At 43.8% G+C, this 24,008-nt stretch overlaps 1 protein-coding gene across 4 annotated transcripts in view; it reads right to left on the bottom strand.

Annotated features, from left to right (window-relative positions):
* The window catches only part of CNOT10 (CCR4-NOT transcription complex subunit 10), a 418,130-nt gene that overhangs the window by 345,498 nt on the left and 48,624 nt on the right, over positions 1-24,008 (bottom strand). For 2 of the 4 annotated variants that reach the window (XM_085630583.1, XM_085630584.1), the window contains exons 4-5: positions 20,743-20,893; positions 16,745-16,819 (exon numbers count right to left, since the gene is read on the bottom strand). In XM_085630583.1, coding sequence (XP_085486709.1) covers positions 16,745-16,819; positions 20,743-20,893 — 226 coding nt within the window. The remainder of the gene's footprint in view (positions 1-16,744; positions 16,820-20,742; positions 20,894-24,008) is intronic. The other 2 variants (XM_085630585.1, XM_085630586.1) reach the window with 1 other exon arrangement.

Raw genomic sequence — 24,008 nt, 5'->3', positions numbered from 1 at the left:
TGGACTTCGCTCGAATCTGCTGAAACCCGAAGTGGTGAGCCATTCTCGCTTTAGATAAACTGGAGTACTATTGGCCTGTTCACATTTGACAGGGGATGCGAGATCCACTTTAAATCTGGGAATTAGCAGGGTGGACCGAACAACAACTCATGAGATGGGGTAGCAGAGATTGAGCATTACCATGAATAGTCTTATGCTAGTCTGAACGCAAGCACTGCCAGTGTTATTGTATATATTTGTAGTGTTAAAATGGAAAAGGGAGATTCGTGGTGTAGCCACAGTTAATAAAGAATTATTTAAAAAATACTATCAACCTTCACAATTACCCAATGCATGATAATTAGCATATAACTGAGACACTAGTCTTTTTCCTAGAGAATAAGCGTGGATGCAGAGTGTACACTTAATTACTGAAACAATACGGTGTCTATAAGGTAAGCTCTAATAAAACTGAAAAACTATGGAAGAATTTAAACCTGGCGCAGAAAAATAAAATAAAAATTAGTGCTGTAGATGCAATATGTTTTATAAAATATCATGCATGGAAAAAAAAGGCACATGTGAAAGTCCAGAGACGCATTTTTGAAAACGAAAAAAGGGACCCTCTGTTCCAGAACTCACTAAGATGATCGGGTCTTTTATCAAAAAGGGTTTTAACGTCTACCAAAAAGAAAGTAGGACTATGCCCTCCAACATTAAAACAATGTGTATACAAAATGCATCTCTCCTATTACGTCAACCATCTTCAAAGATCATCAGTTTTTAATGCAGTCAGACTTTAAAGGCTATGTAAAGTCATATACAAGCTTTTGTGAATTTTATTTTTAACTACTTTGGTATGGCTGGCACCGAGGCATATGAACCTAATGTCCATTATTTAATTTTAAAATAAAAAAATCACTGACCCAATTATCATTTGTTTTCTATCTACCAGACAATTAATCATGGAGAAAATAGATTGACCTCTGTTTCTTTCACATCAATAGGAGCAGAGCCATGTCCAGCTTTTGCAATGCACATATAAGAGATTGTTCTGTAAAGATCTGGTGCTCATTTAAAAACAGTTTTAGGAAAACTACTGTTCTGAAAATTCATATTTTAAACTGCTTTCTCTCTTCCAACAAGTTACTTTCACTTGAAAAGGAAAAGTTGCATACAGTGGCCTCCTCCTACTGACATCATAGAAGGAAAGTGCAGTGAATGTATCAATAAGATGGTAGATTTCAGGTGGTTCTTCACAAGGAAGTGTTCTTCTTAGGGGAAAGATTATCCAGAAACCATCATGCAAAGGATACTATATCTGAAATTTGTGACTATATCACACAAGCATCTTTCAACCTCTAACTTGCAATATATTCATTGTAGCGCTATATAAGTAACTTAACAGAATTGTTAGCCAAGTTTTTTTTAGTACTTGTATGAAAAATGACAAAAGGTTGAAGCTATTTTGATAAGCTTACCTTCTACAGAACCACATCTCTTCAATGTTCTGCTAATCACACAGAACACTGCCTATTCTGCCTTATACGACCACAATACATCTGAAGCTAGATCTGTCAGAAGCACAGGACTATGAGACTATTTAATACTTTAAAATGCAAAGCTTGTACAATTGGTTGTTTAGTTTGTGATAGTGATAAACAGCCAACTACCCTTCTTCAAGACCATTGAAAATAAGTGAAGATAGTAACTACCGCTCTCTTACCTGGTGGAATCACTCCATCATCTTGGAACTGGTACTATGACCAATCATTTCTGCATATATAGAGTTGGTGACATACTAGAAAAAACATCTGCACCAATAAAATGATATTCAAGTCTATCTCTTTGTCATGTGTGTTCAAGACCAAAAGGTTCAATGTACATAACAGTATGTTCGCCAATAACCAATGCTGAACGGAAACTAAGTACTTACCTGTAACAATATTTGAGCACTTTAACCTAGTAGATTTACATGCTGTTCATATCATGCTTTCTGAGTCTCAGGTCCAGAAATTTTCTTTTTAAAATACATCAAGTTTTACTTTGGGCGTCAACCAAAGAAAGTCTATGTAACTCATTACAATGTCAACTAAACTAATCTATCTTTAATCTATTATTTTCCCACCTTGTGATGTCTGGCAAGCGTATAGTCTGTGTTAAATTACACTATTTACTGTCCTCATTTACACTATGTACAGTCCTTATTTGCACTCTTACTCTTTGCTGGTAAGGCAGGATGGTTGCACGTGTGGCTACAAAACCCTCAAGTGGCAAAACTATTTTTACTGGTAAAAACTACATTCTTTTGGAGAGTGAACATATTCTCGAGTCACACGTTGTGAATCAATTCAACAGCAATAGGAGTGGGGGTTTTAACAGCAATTAGTGGCAAACAAATGTCTTAATACGGTCGGTCGCACAGCTGCTTCCCGAAGTCATTAAATATCTACATAAAAAAGCGAACCAAGTATTTTGTAGCAATAGAAATGCCGCTGATAAATACACCCTCTACAAATACGAAAGAAGTACACGCCTACCATACAGAATGTGGCACTGGAACACCTTTCTAACTGAACAATAACTCCGAATGTTTCCTGCAATCCATTCCACAATTTGACTATTAGCATCTGACTTATCCATTAAGTCTAAATAATGTTATATAAAGGTGTTGCGTATCTCAGATTTATTTTTAATTTACTATCCATAAGATTCAGATCAGAGAATGTACAAAGAAACAATGGTAGTACATTAAACAATAAGGGAGGTATGGTGGTTAATATTTGTAGGAAGCTGGAACACAGTCAAAAAATTATACACACACATACACACACACTCAATAAGGAAATCCACACCAAATTAGAAAAATTGCTCGTATTTTTAAATAATTTTTAGCACCAAGAACTTCGTTTTTGGGTAAGTACTTTTTAAAATAGCAGTTTTTAAGCAAACAGGTAAATATATTTTGTATGGTCTCCAATGGGGTAATGTTATCCTAAGGGGAAAAACACATACTGCATGCAGGTACTTAGCAGCGACTTGCAGACCAATCTTCTGGAGTTAAGGTAACTACGAGGCAAGGACCAAGGCAGCAGCAACAGGTCACCTTGGGAGGCTCTGGGGTACCCGGGTGCAGAGGTGCTTTTCGGCGTCCGGTGTCCCGTTGGTTTCATTGGGGAACGCTCCTCGGACAAAGAGGCTGCACTTAGGGACTGAGGGGCCAGTCTGGCTGAACCAACGGGGGGCTCAGGTCTCACGATGCTCGGGCACGTAAGGACACCTTCAGTCCACTTCTCCTCGGGCTGTGGGGCTCGGGTGCAGTGGTGTCTTGAGGCATCAGGTTTTCACTGAAGGAGTCACAGTAGAGGGGTCCTGCACTTAGAGGCTGCAGGTGGCAACTTGGAGTTCAGTCCGGGCAAACCTAAGGTGGAGTTCGATTTTGGAGGGTCTCGGGACCTTGATGGCACCATTGGCCCACTTAAACTCGGGCTGGGGGGCACAGGTGCAGTTGCGCTTTCTGGTGTCGGGTTTTTGGAGATCCGGAGTCCTCTCGGTTCTTCTTGGGTGCATCAAGAGTGCAGGGGAGCAGCTCGGCTACTACACCAGGGATCCTGGCTGCTTCTCAAGTTGCTGGAAGTCTTCCCAGGGTTTTGCAAGCACACCAGCTGCAGGAAGAGTTGCCTTTGGCGCATTGTCGGGGACTGCAGTCAGGCCGACACGGTTAGCGCCAAGTGAGTTCCTGCTCCTCAGTTCTTGCTTTTTACTGCTCTTCAGGGTCCGTCTGTTCTTCAGGTCGGTACAATCAGCTTTCCTGGTGCCAGGAGATCACCTAAATACTAAATTTAAGGGAGTCAAGGGAAGTCTAGGGTGGTAGCCAATGGGATACTTACCCTTGGGGTCACTACACCCCCTATATGACCACTTCCTGAGGGAAGTGGGCATAACCTTGCCCCAGAGTTACTAATTCTGCCATCATCAAGATGGTGGAAATTTCTGAAAGGGTGGCACATTCGTCATTTCACCTTAAGAGTGTGACTGGCCTGGTATTGCACCAGGGTTCTCTGCATATTTAATTTTCCGCCAGTCCTGGTCTCTAATGGGCCAAGGGCAGTGGGTTGGCATTTTCCCTGTTTGGGGAAGCCGTAATCACATATCAAAGGCGGCAGTGGGCCTCTGAAGCCTCCTACCTTGATATGCTGATTACTTGGCCATCCTACTTGGAGGAAGAGACAACACCTTCAGCCAGAGCAGGCATTGTTTCTGCCATCAGTGTGTAGGCTCTCACCTGCAGGGGTCAGAATCCAGTCTGTGGTTGCAGGCTGGTCTACATCAGTCAGCCAGCACACTGGAGGCTGGTAGGTTTTCAGGGGCACCTCCAAGGCACCCTCTGGGTGCATGTATTAATAAATACACCATTGGAATTAACGTGGGTTAATTAATACAAGGGGCTTGATACCACACACCATAGATGTCAGTGAAGCCATCATGTAGCTTGGGAACTCGTTTTTACCAGTGTCCTGCACATGTACCTAAAATGGCTTCCCTGTCCATTTGTGACATCTAAGGATTGGCTTAGACATCACAGGGGCATATCAGCTTATGCAGATATGTCCACACAAAGTATTGTGCACCCTTCCTTAGGGATGTAAGACCTGGTGTAGGGGTGGCTTACCTATACTGTATGCAATGTCTGCAGGCATGGCACACAGGGATGTATGCCATGTCATATTTTCACTTTTATCTGCACCAAGACACACAGTCTGCAATTGCAGTCTGCATGAGAAATGGGTGAGGGGTCCCTTAGGGTGGCACAATACATGCTGCAGTCCTTAGGGACCCTCTTTAGCCTCCTTGCCCTAAGTACCAGAGGTAAATGTAAATGTAAATTTGATACTTGTATAGCGCACTACTCACCCGCAAGGGTCTCAAGGCGCTTGTACGAATACCGCTGTGGAACCCATCCTGGCTTTCCCTGTGAGGCATCCACTCCTGGGCACCCCCAAGGTGGAGGCCAGGCATCCTTAGCGTTGTGGGGGCCGTTGTGGAGATTAAGCAAGCTATTGCCCAAAGTTGCAGAGTGGGACTCCATGATTGGAATAGGCACCGAGGCGAGAATTATCAGGTCCGTGGAATTTTTGAGCCCAAGACCCACCGAGGTGGGGAATTGAACCCTGGTCCCGGGCTAGACCTCTGCATCAGGGTCTGCCGCTCTAATCATTGAGCCACACTTCTCCACTTACTAGGGACTTTTGAGGGTGCTAAAAGGTACTGCCAATTGGGGAAAATATTGTACAGTTTAGGGAAAGAGATCTGGCACTGGGAAGCTAGGCAGCGGGAATCCAGTGCACGTCTGTCAAAATTGCATCAAAGACCAGGCAAAAATTGGAGATGACCATTTCAAAAAGGTGCATTTTCCTACAATATTAAACCAAAGTGATGAGGATTAATTGTGCCAGTTAAATGGATGTCACAGACAAACACATCTAAGTAACTCTTAAACTAAAGAGAAATTCAGATGAAAAATATATACATATTTACAGGGGTATGGAGCATGTGAGTAGAGGACATGCAAGTATGTTGGTGGTACAGAGTTCTAGTGCAGAGGTCCTGCTAGCGAAAAGGAAAGGAGCACGAGGAGGCACAAGGTGGCTTGTATAGCCTAATAAATGTAATACATTATTGCCCTTCTAAAATTAGTGTGATGCTGGATTAGATTTTGAAATAAAGTTCGCAAGTGAATAACTAAATAATAAAAAAGCTGAAATTATCTTTGGTAAACATTTTTGGCTATGTCCTCATAACTGATCTGTCCTTATGTGCCAGTAACTACAGTAATTTAACTGTTTAATGTTTGGAACTCGTCGATTCTAGGTAAGGAGGTACACACTTTCAAAAATGCTGTCTTCAGAGTCAGGTGTTTTATTATTTCCTTAAAGTTTTGGTTCAAAAGGCGGTAGCGTTAACTAACATCATACTGTGTTCAAAATCCATCCTGGAGTAAATTGTTTATGAAGAGGAAACCCCTTTTTTTTTTACTCCTACCAAAAAAGCATGTTTTCAAGGAATGGTATTGAGTGAACTGTTCTTGGATTATGTCATGCAAGCTGATACCGCAATAAAGTACACTCGGATTAATGTATATTTTAAAGTGCTATGGACCAATGTTTGTAAATATTTTAGGAAATCTGCCTTTTCTGCATGTTCACCCAGTTGTTCACCTTTTACTGGACTTGATATTTTTGATGGCTTTAGAACACTGAGCTTTATCTATGCTAACAAGTAGTAAAGTTCATGTGCTCCCCTATTAAACATAGTTGAATTGGTATACTTAACCCACCTATAAGTCCCTAGTATATGGTGGCAGATGCACCTATGGCTTGCAAGTTAAATGGCACTAGTGGACTGCAACTATTGTGCCGTCCACGACAGTGGCAGTGCAAACATGGTGTCAGGGATACCACTGTAGCCTGAATGCCGTGTAAAAAAGCTATTTTTCACATTGGCAGGCCTGGTTAATTATGTAGCAACCCAGAGTAAAAATGAGAATCCTAAGACTGTATCTCAGGAATGTAACTAGATAGGAAAATAATTAAACAAGTATTTTTAATAGATATTAAAAATTCAATTCAATAGCGAAGTCGGTTTTCTAATAATTATGAAGGGAAAGAAACTTTTAGAAAGTTATCTTTTCCTTACCTAAAGTTCCTGAAGGCTAAACATTTGCTCCCCAATAGCTCCCCAATATATCCCAGTCAGGGATTAGCATCTGAATAGGTGAGAAAAGGATGTGAAACACCTCCGAGTAGCTAAATATTCGGTCATAGTGTATTTTGACAGTGTCAAATCCTGTTTGAGAGACAGATTGTAGTTCACAGGTCTGCTGGGTTTACATATAACACTGGGGCAAACTAGAAAGGATGGGAAGCAAGATGTCAAGACAGTTCTTGTGTGTCCATTGTGTGCATTATGTGGCTGCTGGAATCCCCTGCTTTTCTTGAATTAGACGTCTTTCTCTATGTTGTTTGTGGATATAGTGGGTGTTTCAAACTAGATTTTGGCGTTAGATGTGGAGGATACTAGGATTACAATCGTACCCTCTCCCCACCCCAAGAAAATACCCTCAGCCCTTAGAGCTCAATTTTAGAGTGGTCAAAGACAATTGGAATCTTGAAAATGCCCAAAGTACAGATGGCCCTGGGAACTTTTATCCAACTGGATAGGGCATGCCAAGGAGTCAGTCCCACCCACTAGCTTGTGCCAGGCATCAATTTGACACCTGCAAGCACCCACTTCAGAACACTTTCTGGACTTCAGAAAGAACAGGAGAGGGCTGGACCTGCTATCTGTGACCCAAGAGGAACCCTGAAAGACTGGACCTGCTCCCTCTTGTACCCAGAAAAAAGAAGTGTCCTCTAAGGGTCATAAGGCTGACGTCCTGTTGAAGCTCCATGGATACAAGCAGCTACAAGATGACTTTCCTGCAAGTTCCAAACTGACCAGTGGCAACTGGACCCTGCTGTTAGTCATTGCCTGACACCCTGCAAGTCTCAGAGTGCCTCCCCTGAAGTTCTGTGGGGCTTTAGAAGTGTACTATTGGGATGGATTGGGACTGAAGACTAAATCAGAAGGTAAAATCTTTGAACAGGACGAATCTGATTGGAATACCCAACACACACTCTATCGCAGTCAGCCTCAAATTGCGCTTATGTCCTAATCTACCGCGACCATTGACTACCATTGGCAAATTGAACTTCTTGGCAATATTCCCATTTCAAACTTTCATATCTTCGGTTCCCCTTACTGGATTTTTACAATTTGGTGTCATTTGTTCATTAAATTTTACTCTATTTTTCTAATTTGGTTTGGAATTTTATTAATTTGCATTTCAACTTTATGATTGTTTTGCTAATGCACACTTTACATACTGCCCTAAGTATATACTCTTTGCCATAGCTACCAGGAGCTCAAGCTCCAGTTAATTTAGTGACTTTCATGTTGCACTCTTCGAGTCTCATAAAATATGCATACATCTTAGCTACAATTTTCGCTGTCTAAGCTTTAAGCCTACACAAATCGTGTAGCTAAGTTCATCTTGTGTGGTCTAATAAGGCTTTCTTTGTATTGTGAGTACCTAGTAATTGGTGGCATTTTTCACGGTCTCGACATATTCATTAGTTGTCATTACCATGTCCCGCCTGTCCACTCTGGTTTAATAAGTATTAATGCTATGTTTGATCACCACCATTATTTTCTTTACTGTTTACTACTTTTGGTGTTTTCAGGTTATACTTTGAGCAACTGTACAAACCGTTGTTGTAGTGGTTGAAAAGTTGCATAAATCATACTCGTCCTCTAGGGGTTCTTGGAAAGCAGAACCCTAGCGAGGCCCTGTCGCACAAGTTACTACTTGTGTAACAATACATCTGTAAGAGACATTAGTTAGTGATAGATTCCTTACCTTAGAATAATCCCCAGGCGTCAGACTGGATCCGGAAAGTTTTGCTAGCAGTACCCCTCCGCGTCAGTAGGTGGAGTCGTGCGGCTCCGCGTCCGTCTCTGGCGTCGTAAGCGCCGAGATTACGTCACGGAGACTACTTAGGAGCCACCCATGCACGCTGACATCAGTTCTGTACACGACTTTCCGCACCAGGAACGCAGAGCCATGCAAGAAACCAACACTTGTGCCAAGAAAACTAGGGCCCAGAAAGGGATGACCTTAACCCTAGAAATCAATTCGCAGAACCGGGAGGATGGGCGGGACGGTAAGGAATATATCACCAACTAATGTCTCTTACAGATATATCGTTACACAAGTAGTAACTTGTGCATCTGAAAGAGACACGTTAGTGATAGATTCCTTACCTTAGAATAGATACCCCAGCAATACCAACCCCGTTGGTGAGTCAGCGAATAGATTACACCAGAAAGTCACGGAGAACAGAACGGCCAAAGAAGCCATCTCTCCGGACCTGTCAAGGCAGTAATGCTTGGTAAACGTGTGCAGCGAAGCCCACGTAGCTGCCGGACAAATGTCCTGCAAGGGGACGCCGCATCCCAAGGCAGTAGTTGCTGCCGTCGCCCTGGTAGAATGGGCACGCAGCCCCACAGAAGGCTCCTTCTTAGCCAACGAGTAACAGGCCTTGATGCAGAGAACGACCCACCGAGAGATGGTCCGTTTCTGCACAGCCCGAACTCTTTTGGCGCCCATGTAGCCAACAAAGAGCTGGTCATCCACCCGGAACTGTTGTGTGCGCTTCAGGTAGAACGAGAGCGCACGTTTTGGGTCCAGACGGTGGAGCCTCTCTTCCTCTTTGGAAGGATGCGGAAAGAAGGTAGGCAAAGTGATGGTCTGCCCGATGTGGAAGGGCGTGACAACCTTTGGCAAGAAAGAAGGACGGGTCCTTAAAACCACCTTGTCCGGATGAACAGAAAGGAAAGTAGGTTTAGAAGAAAGAGCCTGGAGCTCACTCACTCTTCTGGCAGAGGTGATAGCTACCAGGAAAGCCGTCTTGAGAGTAAGAAGACACAAAGGACAGGTATGAAAGGGTTTGAAGGGAGAGCACATCAGATATGTCAAGACAAGGTTTAAGTCCCATTGAGGCATGATGAACGGCATGGGAGGAAACGTGTGCATAATGCCTTTCAGGAAACGCTTAACAACCGGGGACTTAAAAAGAGAAGGTTGATCTGGAAGCCGTAAAAAGGCGGAGATGGACGAAAGATAACCTTTGATAGAGCCCAGAGCAGAGCCCTGCTGGGCCAAAGAAAGAAGGAATAGAAGGACTTTGGAAAGAGGGGCAGAAAGGGGATCCACAGACTTAGCTGTGCACCATGCCACAAACTTGTTCCATCTGCAGGCGTATACCAATTTAGTGGAGGGACACATGGCTGCCAGAATGACATCACAGACTTCGGGAAGAAGATCAAAAGCTGTCAAGTGTCGCCGCTCAATCTCCACGCATGGAGGTGGAGGCTGGACAGAATCGGCTGGAGGACCGTCCCCTGCTGCTGCGACAGAAGATCCTGCCGAAGAGGCAGTCAGATCGGGGGATCGATCGCCATGCTGAGTAGCTCGGGATACCAGTATCTTCGTGCCCAATCCGGAGCCACAAGGATGACTTGGGCCCGGTCGCGCCGAATCTTCTTCAGCATTCTGGGCAGAAGTGGTATAGGCGGAAATGCGTACAACAGACCACAACTCCACCCGCGACGAAAAGCGTTTCCTAGCGAGTGCCGCCTTAGAAATTCCAACGCGCAGAACTGCTGACATTGCGCGTTCGCTACAGTGGCAAATAGATCTAACCAAGGCTCTCCCACTGCTGAAAGAGACCTTGTGCCTCCTCCGAGTTCAGACGCCATTCGTGATCCATCAAGCACCTGCGGCTGAGTTCGTCCACCCTGGCGTTCAGAGAACCTGCCAGGTGTTGAACCACCAAGGTAATACCTTGATGTTCCAGCCATATCCAGAGGCGCAGAGCCTCCTGACATAGGGTCCAGGACCCCACCCCACCCTGTCTGTTGCAATACAACATGGTGGTGGTGTTGTCCGTGAACACCTGCACCACACTTTCCTGGACAGAGGGAAGGAATGCCTTCAGTGCAAGATGGATCACCCGAAGCTCCAAAAGGTTGATATGGAGGCCTCTGATCTCCGCCTCTCCCAAGTGGCCTCCCCATCCCAGGAGGAACGCATCCGTCACCACTGTGTGCTCCGGTAGGGGAAGGGAGAGGGATCTGCCATTGACCCAATCGCGATTCGTGAGCCACCACTGCAATTGTCGTGCAGTGCCCTCAGAGATCTGGACATGATCGGACAGGTTGCCCTGATGCTGCACCCACTGGAACTTCAGGTCCCACTGCAGAGCCGCATATGCCATCTGGCATGTTGCACTATCAGGATGCAGGAGGCCATCAGGCCTAGGAGCCGGAGGGTCATCCTGACTGAACTCCGGGATAGAGGCAGAAAGATTGGAATCATAGCCTGAATATCCCGGACTCGCTGTTCGGGAGGATAAACTCGAAACAGCGTCGAATCCAGAACCGCTCCGATGAAGGGGAGCTTCTGAGAGGGACTCCGGTGCGACTTCGGCACGTTGATGGAGAACCCCAGCAAATAGAGGAGGTCGGCCGTAGTCTGAAGGTGGGTAATGACTGTCTGGCGCGAGCTCGTCTTCAACAACCAGTCGTCGCAGTAGGGGAAGACTGACACCCCTGAGTCCTGCGCAGATGAGCTGCGACCACCGCCATCACTTTGGTGAACACCCAAAGGGCGCTGGTAAGCCCGAAGGGGAGCACGGCAAATTGAAAATGCTCACAGCCTACCGTGAACCACAGGTAACGCGGGTGGGCCGGCAGGACGGGGATGTGAAAAATGCATCCTGCAAGTCCAACGCTACCATCCAGTCTCCAGGGTGAGGGCAGCCAAGACCTGAGCCAGAGTCAACATCTTGAACATCTCCTTCCGGAGGAAGCGATTGACGTTCCTGAGGTCCAAGATGGGGCGCAGGCCCCCTTTGTCCTTCTTGGGGACCAGAAAGTAGAGGGAATAACAACCACGTCCTACTTCTGGCCCAGGAATGCACTCGATTGCCCCTTTGGCCAAGAAGGCCGTGACTTCCTGCTGGAGAAGCACCAAGTGATCCCCCGACATGGCATGGCTGGAGGGAGGACTGAAAGGGAAGAGAGTAACCCCTGCAGATGATTTGCAACACCCACTTGTCCGATGTGAGATCGCTCCAGTGGAGGAGGTGGTGGCGGATCCTGCCACCCACCGGTGTGGGGTGCTCCACAAAGCACGGATTAGGAAGGTTTGGAGGTAGAAGCAGCGGGGGCAGAGGTGGACTGACCCCCACACTGATTCCCAGACCTGCCCCTGCGGTAGCCGCAGCCGCGCTGAGGCTGGTTCTGCACAAGCTTGGTGAAGGAACGTGCCTGGGCGCCTCTGCCATGTCCACGAAAGGAACGAAACCCAGGAGTGGCGGGGCTTTTAGCGGAAAGACCCAAGGACTTGGTCGTGGCCCGCGAGTCCTTAAAACGGTCCAGTGCACTGTCGGCCTTATCGCCAAACAGGCGAGTGCCATCAAAGGGCAGTCCATGAGCGAGCTCTGAACATCAGGCGAGAACCCGGTGGATCTCAGCCAGGCTTGATGACGAAGTACCACCGTCGTAGAAATCGCCCTGCCGAGTGAGTCAGCGGTGTCCAAACCACACCGAATGGCTAACTTGGCCGCATCCTTACCCTCAGCAACTGCTTGGGACACCACAGCATGGAGCTCCTCAGGACACCGAGGCAACACCTGAGCAACCGTATCCCACACCGTGTGGGAATAGCGGCCCAATAAGCAGGCGGTGTTCACCGACCGCAGCACCAAGCTGGCCGAAGAGAACAACCGCTTTCCAAACTGTTCCAGCTTCTTAGAGTCCTTATCCGGCGGAGCCGTGGGAAAGGCACTCTGCGACGTCGAGGCTTGGATGACCAGACTCTCAGGCGTAGGATGAGTGGTCAGAAATGCGGGGTCACCAGGTGCCGGGCGGTGACGTCTGGTGACATTCTTATCCACAAGAGCCCCTGTGGCTAGCCTCGACCAAGTGCCCAACAAGACGTTAGTGAGGGCGTCGTTGAAGGGAAACGGAGGCTCCGTTGAAGTGGACGCCGTCTGGAGCACCTCAGTGGAGAGATTAGTCTTGAGGGCCACCGTAGGAAGATCGAGGTTGAGGACCTCAGCTGCCCGACGGGTCATCATCATGTAGGAGGCATCCTCCTCCATGGTAGGCAGGGGAGAGGCAAACCCCGGGTCAGAAGAGATATCGAGGTCGCCGGCCTCCTCCAAGTCGTCCACACAGTCCTGCTCAGAGTCACACTGACAGGCAAGAGGGTCCTCGGACCCCTCCCAGTCATCCTCCACCTCTGTTGCAGGGGGAACAGACTGCGGCAGCAGAGCTGGATCCGGAGAAGGAACATACGCGTTGGAAACGGAACCGGTCGGGCCGAGCCGGCGCCGCCTCCCAATGCGGATCCCAGGTAGGAACGAAATGGTCCTGGAACCGGGGCAAGGGCGGAACTGCACCCACTGCAGCGCCGGAGCCGAGGTTGGCGCTGGGGCCAGAGCCGGCAGCGCCGGATCCAGTGGCGCCAAAGCTGGATCCGCCGGCGGCGCAGAAGGCCCAACGGGATCTGGACACGGGACCGCAGCGCCCGAAGGCGTGCTGGCGAGAGCCAGAGGCCTAAAAAGGTGGTCCATGGTGGCAAGAAATTCTTGCACCTGTTCGGGAGTCGCAGACGGACCCGGGTAAGGCGGGTAGGTCGCGGGACTCCCAGGCTCCAAAGGAGCCGCAGGGGCAGAACCCCTGTCCCCCTCGTCCGCATCCGAGGACCGGTGGGGGACGTCGGAGAGCGAACACACTTCTTCGACTTCTTTTTATGTCGTCGCATACCGGAATCTGAGGGCGAAGACTTGGAGCCCGAGGAGCACCGACTGCGGCCCCGCGAGTGTTCCCGGGAACAGTCCCTGGAACGGCACTGGGGCGAGTGCCAGACCTCCAGCAGCTTCCGGCACCGCACCCTTAAGGCCTTCGGGGCCATGGCCCGACAGTCCCGGCAGGACCAGGAGTCGTGGTCAGTCTCCAGGCAGTAGAGGCAAACATCGTGGGGGTCCGCCACCTACATATTGTGACGGCAGGCCCCACAAGACTTAAATCCAGGCATCCCTACGTGCACCAAGGAGAAAAAGGGAGACAAAAAGTCTCAAAAGTGTAGTCAAAAAGTGACTAAGGTTCGTGCTCCAACCAGATCTGCGCTTGCTGGCGCGGAAAAAGAAAAAATTAACGTCAGCGCGCATGGGTGGCACCTAAGTAGTCTCTGTGACGTCATCTCGGCACTTACGACGCCAGCGACGGATGCGGAGACGCACGACGCCACCTACTAACGCGCAGGGGTACTGCTAGCTAAACTTTCAGGATCCAGTCTGACGCCTGGGGATTATTCTAAGGTAAGGAATCCATCACTAACGTGTCTCTTTCAGATTATACTTTAAATCAATGACAAAAACCTATAGAAAACAATGCATTCTCTACAACCTAGAAAGCCTTTAGTCTTAGAGCATGATTTAGAACTTGGCAAACGGGTTACTCCGTCACAATGGTGACAGATATCCCATCCGCCGAAATATAAATCCCATGATATCCTATAGCATTTATATTTAGGCGGATGGGATATCCATCACTGTTGTGACAGAGTAACCTGTCTGCCTAAATCAAGCCCAAAGTCTTAAAAAAATTACCAGCGATACACTGTCCTTCAGAAAGGTGTCTTGCGACTTTCAAGTCATGATCTTTTTTTCAGATGTCCAACTGACAATGTTAACTGTTAACCAAAAAAATCTTCTATGTAGTCGAAATCCCAAAATGTTTCTGAACAGTCATGCTTCATATGACTTAACCCAACCTAGGGTAAAAAGAACCTAAAGATGTTGGGCACTTACTGGGGAACTGTAGGCTTATGGTTGCTATCGCAATGAATCATAGAGATACCTCCTGCAGTTGCAACCCAGAGAATAACATACTGTATTTATGTACTTATTTAACAACCATTTATGGACCCAAATAAATAACGTGCAGCATGTTAATGTAGAACAAGTTCACAGTGCACAATTAACAAAAAGCAAAATTGCTGCTGACCTGCTCTAGAATGGCTGCCATAGCGTGGCCAGCTAGGAAACTGTCTGGGCTCTAAAAGTGGGGACCTCAAAAAGAGACTTAGATGTGACAGTTAAAAAGTGATCCAGACGATTTGTGTTCAATCTTTGTAATATTATACAAACAACAGAAGGTCGTAGGTATGGCTCTATTTTAGGTTTGATCAACAAATACTTTCTCGCATCAAGCAGAACCCACCATCCATGCATTTTTTTTTTTTTAAAGGATTTAAAATGACAAATCATTCTCTTTTAAACAAAAAACGTTCAGCCAGAGTTTATTTTAGAGCTTCAATAGGGATATGTATTTCAGGCTACATGATCTTAAAAAAAAAAAAAAAAAGGCATTACCACCTGCCACAAGACGGGAAGGCACACATGAAATTTATTGTAAAGAAGGTATTGGAGAAAAGGAGTATAAGGCACCCCATAATCTTTACTAGGTGTCGCCTCCAAATAATCTCTGAAATTCAAGAAGGCAGACTTCATATAATGACAGATGGTGGTTTGGCACAAAAGTGATTCGTACCATGGATGGTTTAAATGCAATTAGCACTCATACCACAGTTATTTAGGTGGCCAAAAGTTTGAACAACTCTTGCAGAAAAAATGGTCATAAGGCTAAGGCATTTGGTTGCAGCAACTGGCCCCTTCTGTGATTTACTATGCAATGAATGAGGCATTTAGCGAGTTCCTTAAAATGGTAACATTTTTGTATTCAAATCTGCAGGAGAAAATTAACAATAGACAATTACTCAATCAGCTCAATTGTAACCGAACGTGGCATTAGATAGGAAACCTGTTTCTGCCACAATTTTAACATTTTGTTAAACAAACTGCAAACGGTTTTCACAAATGGGAAAACGTACCTAGGAATGACAAAAATATTTATTTCAAAAACTAGTTTCTTTGCAGATAACAAGGCCAGGTTGAATAAGACCAATAAGCATCACTTTAAGTTAAGGAAGAAACAAAATATACCAGTAATCTCTTAGCTGTCAGGCACAGGCTGTATACTGTAAGTTAAGACCACGGTTGATAGGCCCAGTTATCAGGCCTTTCATTTAAGCACTAATTCTTGCCTAGTTAGAGCGCGAGGTGGCAACAATATGACCATATAGACCATCTACCAACTCCAGGACCACTGAAATATGGCATGGAGACCTGTATGGTGAGAGTGATGAGCTTAACACAGCTCCGGATCAGGCTGGCTGTTTGCATGGGACACCACAAAAAAGATCTGTCCTTCCTTTTGACAGACAACTTTGCACTAATGAGAAGATTAAACAAGAGAGCTCTAAACATCAGGTTCTTCCTCTTAACGCAGGTCTGAAATTCTTAGCCTAGCAAATCAATCTTATTGGCTTTTCTCACTTGAACTGAAATGACCTGTAATTAGTGTCTCATAGTAGCAATATGGCATGCTGCTTCTGAGGTGAAAAAAAGTTTACACTTTCACAATATCTTCTTTCATAGTATCACACTTAGCACAGCTTCTGCAATGTACTAAGAAGGAGCTGAAAGCCAATATAAGGACTCCTGTATCTCTTATTATCCACTCCATGGGTTTTCAAAACCTCTCATTATTGTGACCTACATTTTCCCATATTGAAACTATCACCCCTTTTCAACAATATTGAGCTAGTTGGCACTTATAATTGATAAGATTTGGCTCCTCCAAATAAGCCTTTTAGAAATTTTGCTGACAATCTGTGGTGTCCCAACTTGTGAGTTTGAGAGATCTCACTAATACATTCTGTTTAATCTTGACCGTCCTCTCCCCAAGTGCCACATGACCTTGTAGTCGAAGGGAGTGGATAGAGCTCTAAAAGATGTGAAAAATGTTACATGTTACAAAGAAACTCTACATTGCAAAGCATTCATTCATGCAAGTTGATTAGTTTAATATACAAGACATACTTATGAAATTGTGAAAATTTGGAGTAACTGTTTTGATCACACCTAAATACATACAAGCAAGTTGATTGCTGCGTGAAGGAAATAAAGTTTGTACTGCAATTAACACTGAGCTATAGAAGGCAACCCAAAGATTAATAGCTGTGAAGTTTCACCTCGTCTGTTTGGAGTAATTGGTCCATTAGGGCTTTGGGCGGAAGGTCTAGACGGTTTCAGACAAATACGTCTACCTAAATTTCAGCCGTAAATACAGCGTCAAAAAAAGAAAACAATTTCCACAAATTACTGTGCTGAAAAGTGATAGGCTCTTAAAAAAACAAATTCCAAACAAGGATCTTTATCACCCAAACCATGAATATTATAATAACAATATATCAGGATTTTTGTGTAATCTAATGTATTCATAAGCTTTTAAAATTATAGCGCTTTCCACAGACACTGCTTTTAGACGGGAAATAGAAAAAAAGGCATGCCTTTTACATGTGACAGCAAACTAAAGAAAGTAACTAATCTGATGCAAGTGTGGTCATTCTAACCTCTCCCAAAAGTAGCTGAGTGCACACATAAAAAAACATAGTGATTATATCAGTATTCCTCCCTCCCCACAATCCATAAAAGCTTGTCTAAGTTAACAATACTTGAAAGTGTAAAACTTGCTGGCCAAGTGGTTTCCAATGACAAAAGGAAACATTAAAAACATGGGCTTTTCTTTAACCAACTGCTGACTTTCACTTTTTCATAATTTTTGTGAAGCATGCATTTCCTTAACCTTTGTGGTCCATCCACCTTCTCGTCTACCTCAACAATAACAGTCTACTATTTTGAATTTTCACTTTAACCTATCTTCCTAGCACTCCAATCTTGTCATTACAGAAAGGCAGCTTTCACAAGGAAAAAGCTGAAGTGACATTATATATATCTAGCCTTAAAATATTGACAACACATAGACTACCCAATATTTCCTATGAATAACCAAAGTAACAGTACACAGGAAATAACAAAACATTTTAAAAAACTGACCCTTCGAAGGAAAAAACACAGGTTATTTGTAAACTTATTAAGACCAATCAGTTAAGAAAATTAGAAATTGCAAGGCCATGTATACATTTCCTGAAAGATGGACACGTTCCAAAATATTTTTTTATTATGTGCCACAAGCAAAAAGATCATATTTAAATTACAGATAAAATAGGGAGCCTATTTGGAATGGGTTATCAGTCATGTTTTGTTTTCTGCAAGAGACTGGAAGAGTAAGTGAGTTATTCGATTCCACAGAAGGTTTGCATGTATCTAAACGTGAACGGCAAAGAAAATCTCTCTAGTTGCAGAGTGGAAGTCTTTGTAATAAAATATTAGTATCTCTGCACTTTGAAACAAAACATTTTACAAAAGACTTCACAACCAACCACTGGTGCTATATACTGCACCGCTGGTACTTAACCTGTGGTCTAGGGAAACCTGGGAGTCCACGGAGCTTACTTAGGGGTCCACAACTGATTAGAAACTTAAATATTATTCACAGATTGAATATAAAGTGTATATAAATAAAGAAGCAAAAGGCACAACTAAAAATTAAGTTAGTCTCCTAAGATTAATTCATGGAAGCAATACTAGTGCATCAAACAGTATACAGTAAGGACTTTGAGTAGTCTCAATTGAATTTAGAAAATCTCCAACCTTCCCATTAAAATTAAAGTTTAGAGTTTTTTTATATTTGCTTGTGAATTTCAAAAAATAATATTTCATCATTTGTATATTTGCTTGATGAATACATGCTTCTATATTTGTTCTGCATATTTTTGTGGTTCAAATTGTCGAAAATGCTTCAACTGGAGTCCCTGGCTTCCAGTAATTACTCAGTGGGGCCCTCAGATTCTGAAGAGGTTTCAGTGGAGTTCCCTCGGTTCTAGTAATTATAAATTGGGGGTCCGCAGTAGACAAAAAGGTTAAGAACCACTGTGCTACACGATTGCAAAATCATTTGTACATGGTCAAATTACGACCATTCATGCCAAACTGTGATTATATCAGCTTACGTTCAACATCAAGCCATGTTCAATTATATTGCGTTCAACATGGAGTCTTGCATGAATGAATTGTGGTCAAAAATATTTAAAAAAATGAATGAACTAAGCAGGATTATTATTTGTAGATTATAAAAAAACGTATTTTAGTGAATTCATCTACTTCTGTTTTCTTGTCAAAATAGTGCCCCTTTTATTGATTTCTACTGCATTTCTACATTGACGTGTGGAAAATATTAACTTTTCATTATAATTGGGGGGGGGGGTTGTTGTTTACTCATTTTTTTACACGTTTTTGTCATCTTACTTGATGGTACAGACCTAGACAGAAAAACCTTTAACAAGCTCATTTGTCTGCAAGGCCTTAAAATGTTCTTATTATTCCCTACAGCAAAAAACAGTATTTCAAGGACAACAACATTAATTAGGATAACAAGCTTTTTATAGCTTTGAAAGAGAGCATTTGAAACGAGCTGTCAAACGTTACACCGATAACCTGCACAAACAATAACAAAAATTATCTACATTGAGGCCTAGTTTTTATTTACAAGTATATATTTATATGTTACTTCTAAATCTGCTATGCCCGTCATCAGCGGCTTCAGAACCATTCTCTAATCGTCGAGTGATCATTTAAAAAATGACAGCACACATAGATGATTTGGAAATCACATGAGAGAAATAATATACAGGAGAGAATTTGGATTGTCACATTTTTCTTCATTACCACTTATAGGTAACCTCAAAGAGCTCCTAAACATACAGCAGAATGTGGTGAATTTAAAGATAAAAATAAAGTTACCACAATGCCCGAGGTCAATTTTGGAGCAAGGCACACATTAGCTTTTAGTCTAACATACGTTTGCACAATAAATTTGACTAAACAATATTTTAAAGTCAGTCCACAAGACGACACAGAAAACAAAACATACATAGTGGTGAAGATCGAACATGGGCAAACCAACCGTCGACAGAATTCAAGATTTGTGTCCATCCCATTCTCCTAACTACCTAGCATTGGTAGGCTGCGAGGACATGATGCACCAGTAAAGTCTACCTTTTTTCAAATCATGCATACATAAATCATATACACAACCAATATTTCTCTTTTTGTATCGATTCTTAGCTTCCTAGGCAGATCTGAGTTGAAGTGTTTATTTGGGAGCACAAAATATATGCTGAAGGTTTAGTGCAATTAAACCATTCTCCAGCTTTCTCCACAAGCTCAGAACCTTACAATTTTATACTTAGTAGTATTCAAAGTAACATCACAACTAACGAAAGGGTTTAAGCCAAGTAGGTAGCAAGATGTCAGCTTCAAAATTCTGCTAAAGCTATGTTAATGCAAAGCAAAACACTAAATATAAATATTGCAACTCCTCTTTCAATGACAGCACGTGCTCTGAGCTACAGCTCAAGAACTGTGAGCTTCAAACTTTAATGGACATAAATTTAAATTTATAACCAGATAACGTCAGCAAAACTATACATTTTAAAAGGACAAACTATTCATGAAAGCATACTGTTGAGAACAAATATGCTTTCAGAACATTTTTTTACTACATTTGTAAAGAGACAGTGGTATGGGGAAGAACTGCATAACCATATGTTACAGCCCTTAAGGGTCACTTGTGAAAGACAGCACTGTTGTGTGGGCACAGATGTCTCTGCTTTAACCTGATCACTGACTTACTGGCACAGGATAATCAGGACAAGTGCATGCCAAAATGCCCCCAAAAATGTCTTCTGTTAGACTGTATTGCAAAGGTATAGTGCTAATGTAGATTTGACTAACTTCTAAATCAATTTTGCCAATCATGAGGCACGTAATCTTTCAAGCAAAAGAAGACCATAACCAACAACCAAACTGACAAAAAAACATTTTAGAAAAACATATAGCTGGGATGTGTGTATGGCTGTGTTAATGCCACACATTGCAAGGACTTGCCAAAAATGTCAGAGACGGATTGTGACAGATTTAGAGTCTGGACATTTAAGAGGCTTGAGAGAGTACTGCTAAGCATTAAGGGCACACTATGCCTTATAAGATTACCTGCTATTAACAAACTTGGACATCCTTATTTTTGTTTTATATGATTATCTAACCTCCATCTCGAAGGCGCACATACCAAAAGGTTCAATGAACTGGTAAAGCTTCTCTCCGATAGATATTGCTTCGGAATACTGCCGCAAGTGATACAGAATGACAGCCTGATTGTAGTACAGCATACTGTTTTCAACATCATCCAAGCTATCCATCTCTTCAACAGCTGAATGGACCTACAAAACAAAATAAACACTTTTACAAGATGCTTTAAATACACAAATAGCAACAGCTGAGCAAACAGTGTGGCTAGACAAGCAATGTTTCACTCTGGAAAGGCAAGGGAAAGACGTCTGACAAAGTAGCAAGAATGCTAAACAGAAGTGATTTGCTTGCTAACAGTGCTGGTGGGGTTGAGAAGAGAAGCTGGGTAACCAGCAGTTTTCCATTTAATCTATCTTGTCTGTATAAGATGCCATATATGTGCAGCCCTGGTTCCCGTCTCCTTTCTGTAGCTTTCTTCATTTATTTTATCAGCCCCTTTGGGAGCGGAGGCAATAGAATGAACAACGGGGATGGAATCAAATGGGAGACAACTAAGGGACAGTGACGTTGTCCAAGACTGAAGTCTGTATTCCTTCATCTACATTACATTCATAGACTAGTAGCTCAAGGATAAGTGTATTTTGTCATCTGCCATAAGCCTGAACACAATTACTGCTCTGGGACACTGGGGCAGTAGGGGGTGGTACGGAGAGTGTCACTTTATGGTCGCTTTATCTACTCACTTGGTACCCAATTCTTTAACAGGTGGAGACTTTCAATGCTCAGTCTACAGGCCCCTCTCCACTCTGACTTTTACATTACCTCTTGCTGGAGCAACATATGCTTTCATTTTAAATTCCACTTCTTCGAGGACTCAGAATTTTTATTTCCCTCCTAAGCACTCTCCAAACCTGTGTCAGACAACTAGTCTTCATTTGTTATTGGATGGTCGCTTGCGGTCCCATGAGCAATTTAGCAATGGCTGGTTTTCAACTTCTACCTTCTGCCACCAGCATCACTTCTACATGTAAAGTGCTAACCGCTGTTAAACAGTTGCACGTTCTGCCACAAACATCAGCTTCTATATAGTCAAAACTCTGATTAAAGAGTTCGTGCTCGGTAACGGTTTTATAACTTGTGCCCATTCGTCTTCTACTGCCACACAAAGGGTGGACTAACATCCACTCACTGTATACACCCCAACACGTCAATCTATTTATAGCACCCTACCTCAGCCCCACACCTAGTCTGGAGGGATTCAAAATAAACCCCTAGTTCACAGTCTCTTAAAAAACTCACAATTCCCAACCAATGCACCTCCCCCTTGCTTGGTCCTTTGCCCTAAGGTAGTTTCCCCACATTTAAACACACTCCACTATACCATCACCCATGGTGCCTTCCAGCAAAACCTAAAACTCTGTCATTTGAGACAAGACTTCCACAGTGCTGGCAACACTCAATATGCCAATTTCACCTCTCCAATGTCTTGAAAATTCTCATCTACATTTGTTTTACTATCCTACCAACTTGTAACTAGAAAGTGTTTACTCCTTCTACTGCAAGCCAATGAGCTAGACAGTTCCCAAATAGATACTTCAATAAATAAATACAAATACTGCCATCTATGCCCTAGTGTTGCCCTTTGACCATATTTGCAACATACATTGAAACCAACTTTATGTGGTTGGATAAAACAGACATATAAATGCAAACATACAAATTAATTTGATAGCATTCTAGGCATAATCTGACTGAATCTAACAAATTAATAAGCACACAAGAGAAGCTACACCCCTATCCCTTAAAAGGGCACTACCATCTGGGATCACCTTTTAAACCACTTAAGGAAAGACTTAATGACCTCAGCCAGCAATTTAATTAAAGAAATAACACAATCCAACACTATTTTCAAGCTGGTTCTTGCACCAGAGAAACATTTCATAATGAAACTTGCTGCAAGAAGCTAGGTGCCTCTAAACCAACCAAGTCTCCAAACTTTTTAGGTCTTGCCTAGCGTTGCTGCGCACATGCGCAGCTCGCTCGGCAAGATTTAATGCAGATGAGTATTTTTAGAAAAGGGTTTTACGCCCGCCCCTTATTTCCGTTGGCTGGCGTCACCGTTTATGCTAAACTGTGGCCAGCCATTGAAAATAAGCTATCTGTGTTGCCTCCCTTTGGCTTTTTGTGCCAGCCCACTTGGACTGGCTAGCCTGCTTTGCATCTGTCGTAAGCGATTTCTTATCTTTATGGGGCCATGCGTTTCTAACACATGACCCCATAAAGACAAGAGATCGGCTGCAGCGCGGTCCTCTTTCACTTTTGGGACCGCGCTTTTTTAACAAGTGGAAAATACTTTTGCCAAAAGGGTCAGGGCCGCATTATGTCCTACTTCACATGACGCAGAATGTTAATGCAAAGGGGACATGCTATTATTAATAACATGATTTGGGTTGAAAACCGATTGAGCGACATTGCTTTATACACAAAGAAAATGTAGAAAACAATCTTCAGCGCCTGATGTTTTAATCCCTTCGCTCACCTTGTGACGGGGGTAGAGGCGAGGAGTTTATTTGGATTTCCAAGTGAAATGTGTTCAAGGTGAGAAGTCACTGTGTTCCCCTGTAGCCCAGAGTAACCTCTCAGCCCCCCATCTCCATAATTCAAATTGCGAGCTCCAGGGGTCACCGGCATCTGTCCTCTCCCCGCACAGTGCGGCTCCCGTTGCTTATTGTGCCTTTTTTCACTTTCCACCCTCTGTCAGCCCTTGTAAATAACGTAATTACAAGCAGTGGCTTATTAAATTATTTACCCCGCCTCGTGCGAGCAGGAGGCGCCGCGAATGGATCGTTTGCTACTAACTGGGGCGGGTGACGCCCGCCCCCCACCGTGCTTTATAAATACCAGGCCTCCTATTGGTGATCGATAACATGTTAATTGTAGCTGTGAGCATTCAAGCGAGCTTCCGGTGCTCGAAGTGAGATACCACTGCTTTGTAAATATGTATTCATTTTGAAATCGAACTGCTGCTGATTCGATTAACATATGGATCGCTAGAAATGTTGTCGGAAGTCTATGCAGGCATTATGAATTATTGTACCGTTGCTTAGATTTATTCATTGAGAGGGTGTTGTGGCGCACAGTGTAGGAAACATGTCTACGTTGCATCAGAGCCTCCTGGCCTACGAAATAGTGATGCCTCATGTTTTGTTTTTTGCCCATCGTGTTATCGCTGCAATGATCTCGACCCTCTTTGTCCAAACCCTCACCAGCGTCAATTAACAATGCGGTCTTTAATTTAGCCCATAA

The sequence above is a fragment of the Triturus cristatus genome, chromosome 10 (genome assembly GCF_964204655.1).
Source record: "Triturus cristatus chromosome 10, aTriCri1.1, whole genome shotgun sequence".
NCBI classification, from domain to species: domain Eukaryota; kingdom Metazoa; phylum Chordata; class Amphibia; order Caudata; family Salamandridae; genus Triturus; species Triturus cristatus.
The sequence above is the reverse complement of the archived record's forward strand: the minus strand, read 5'-3'. Positions and strand labels throughout refer to the sequence as shown.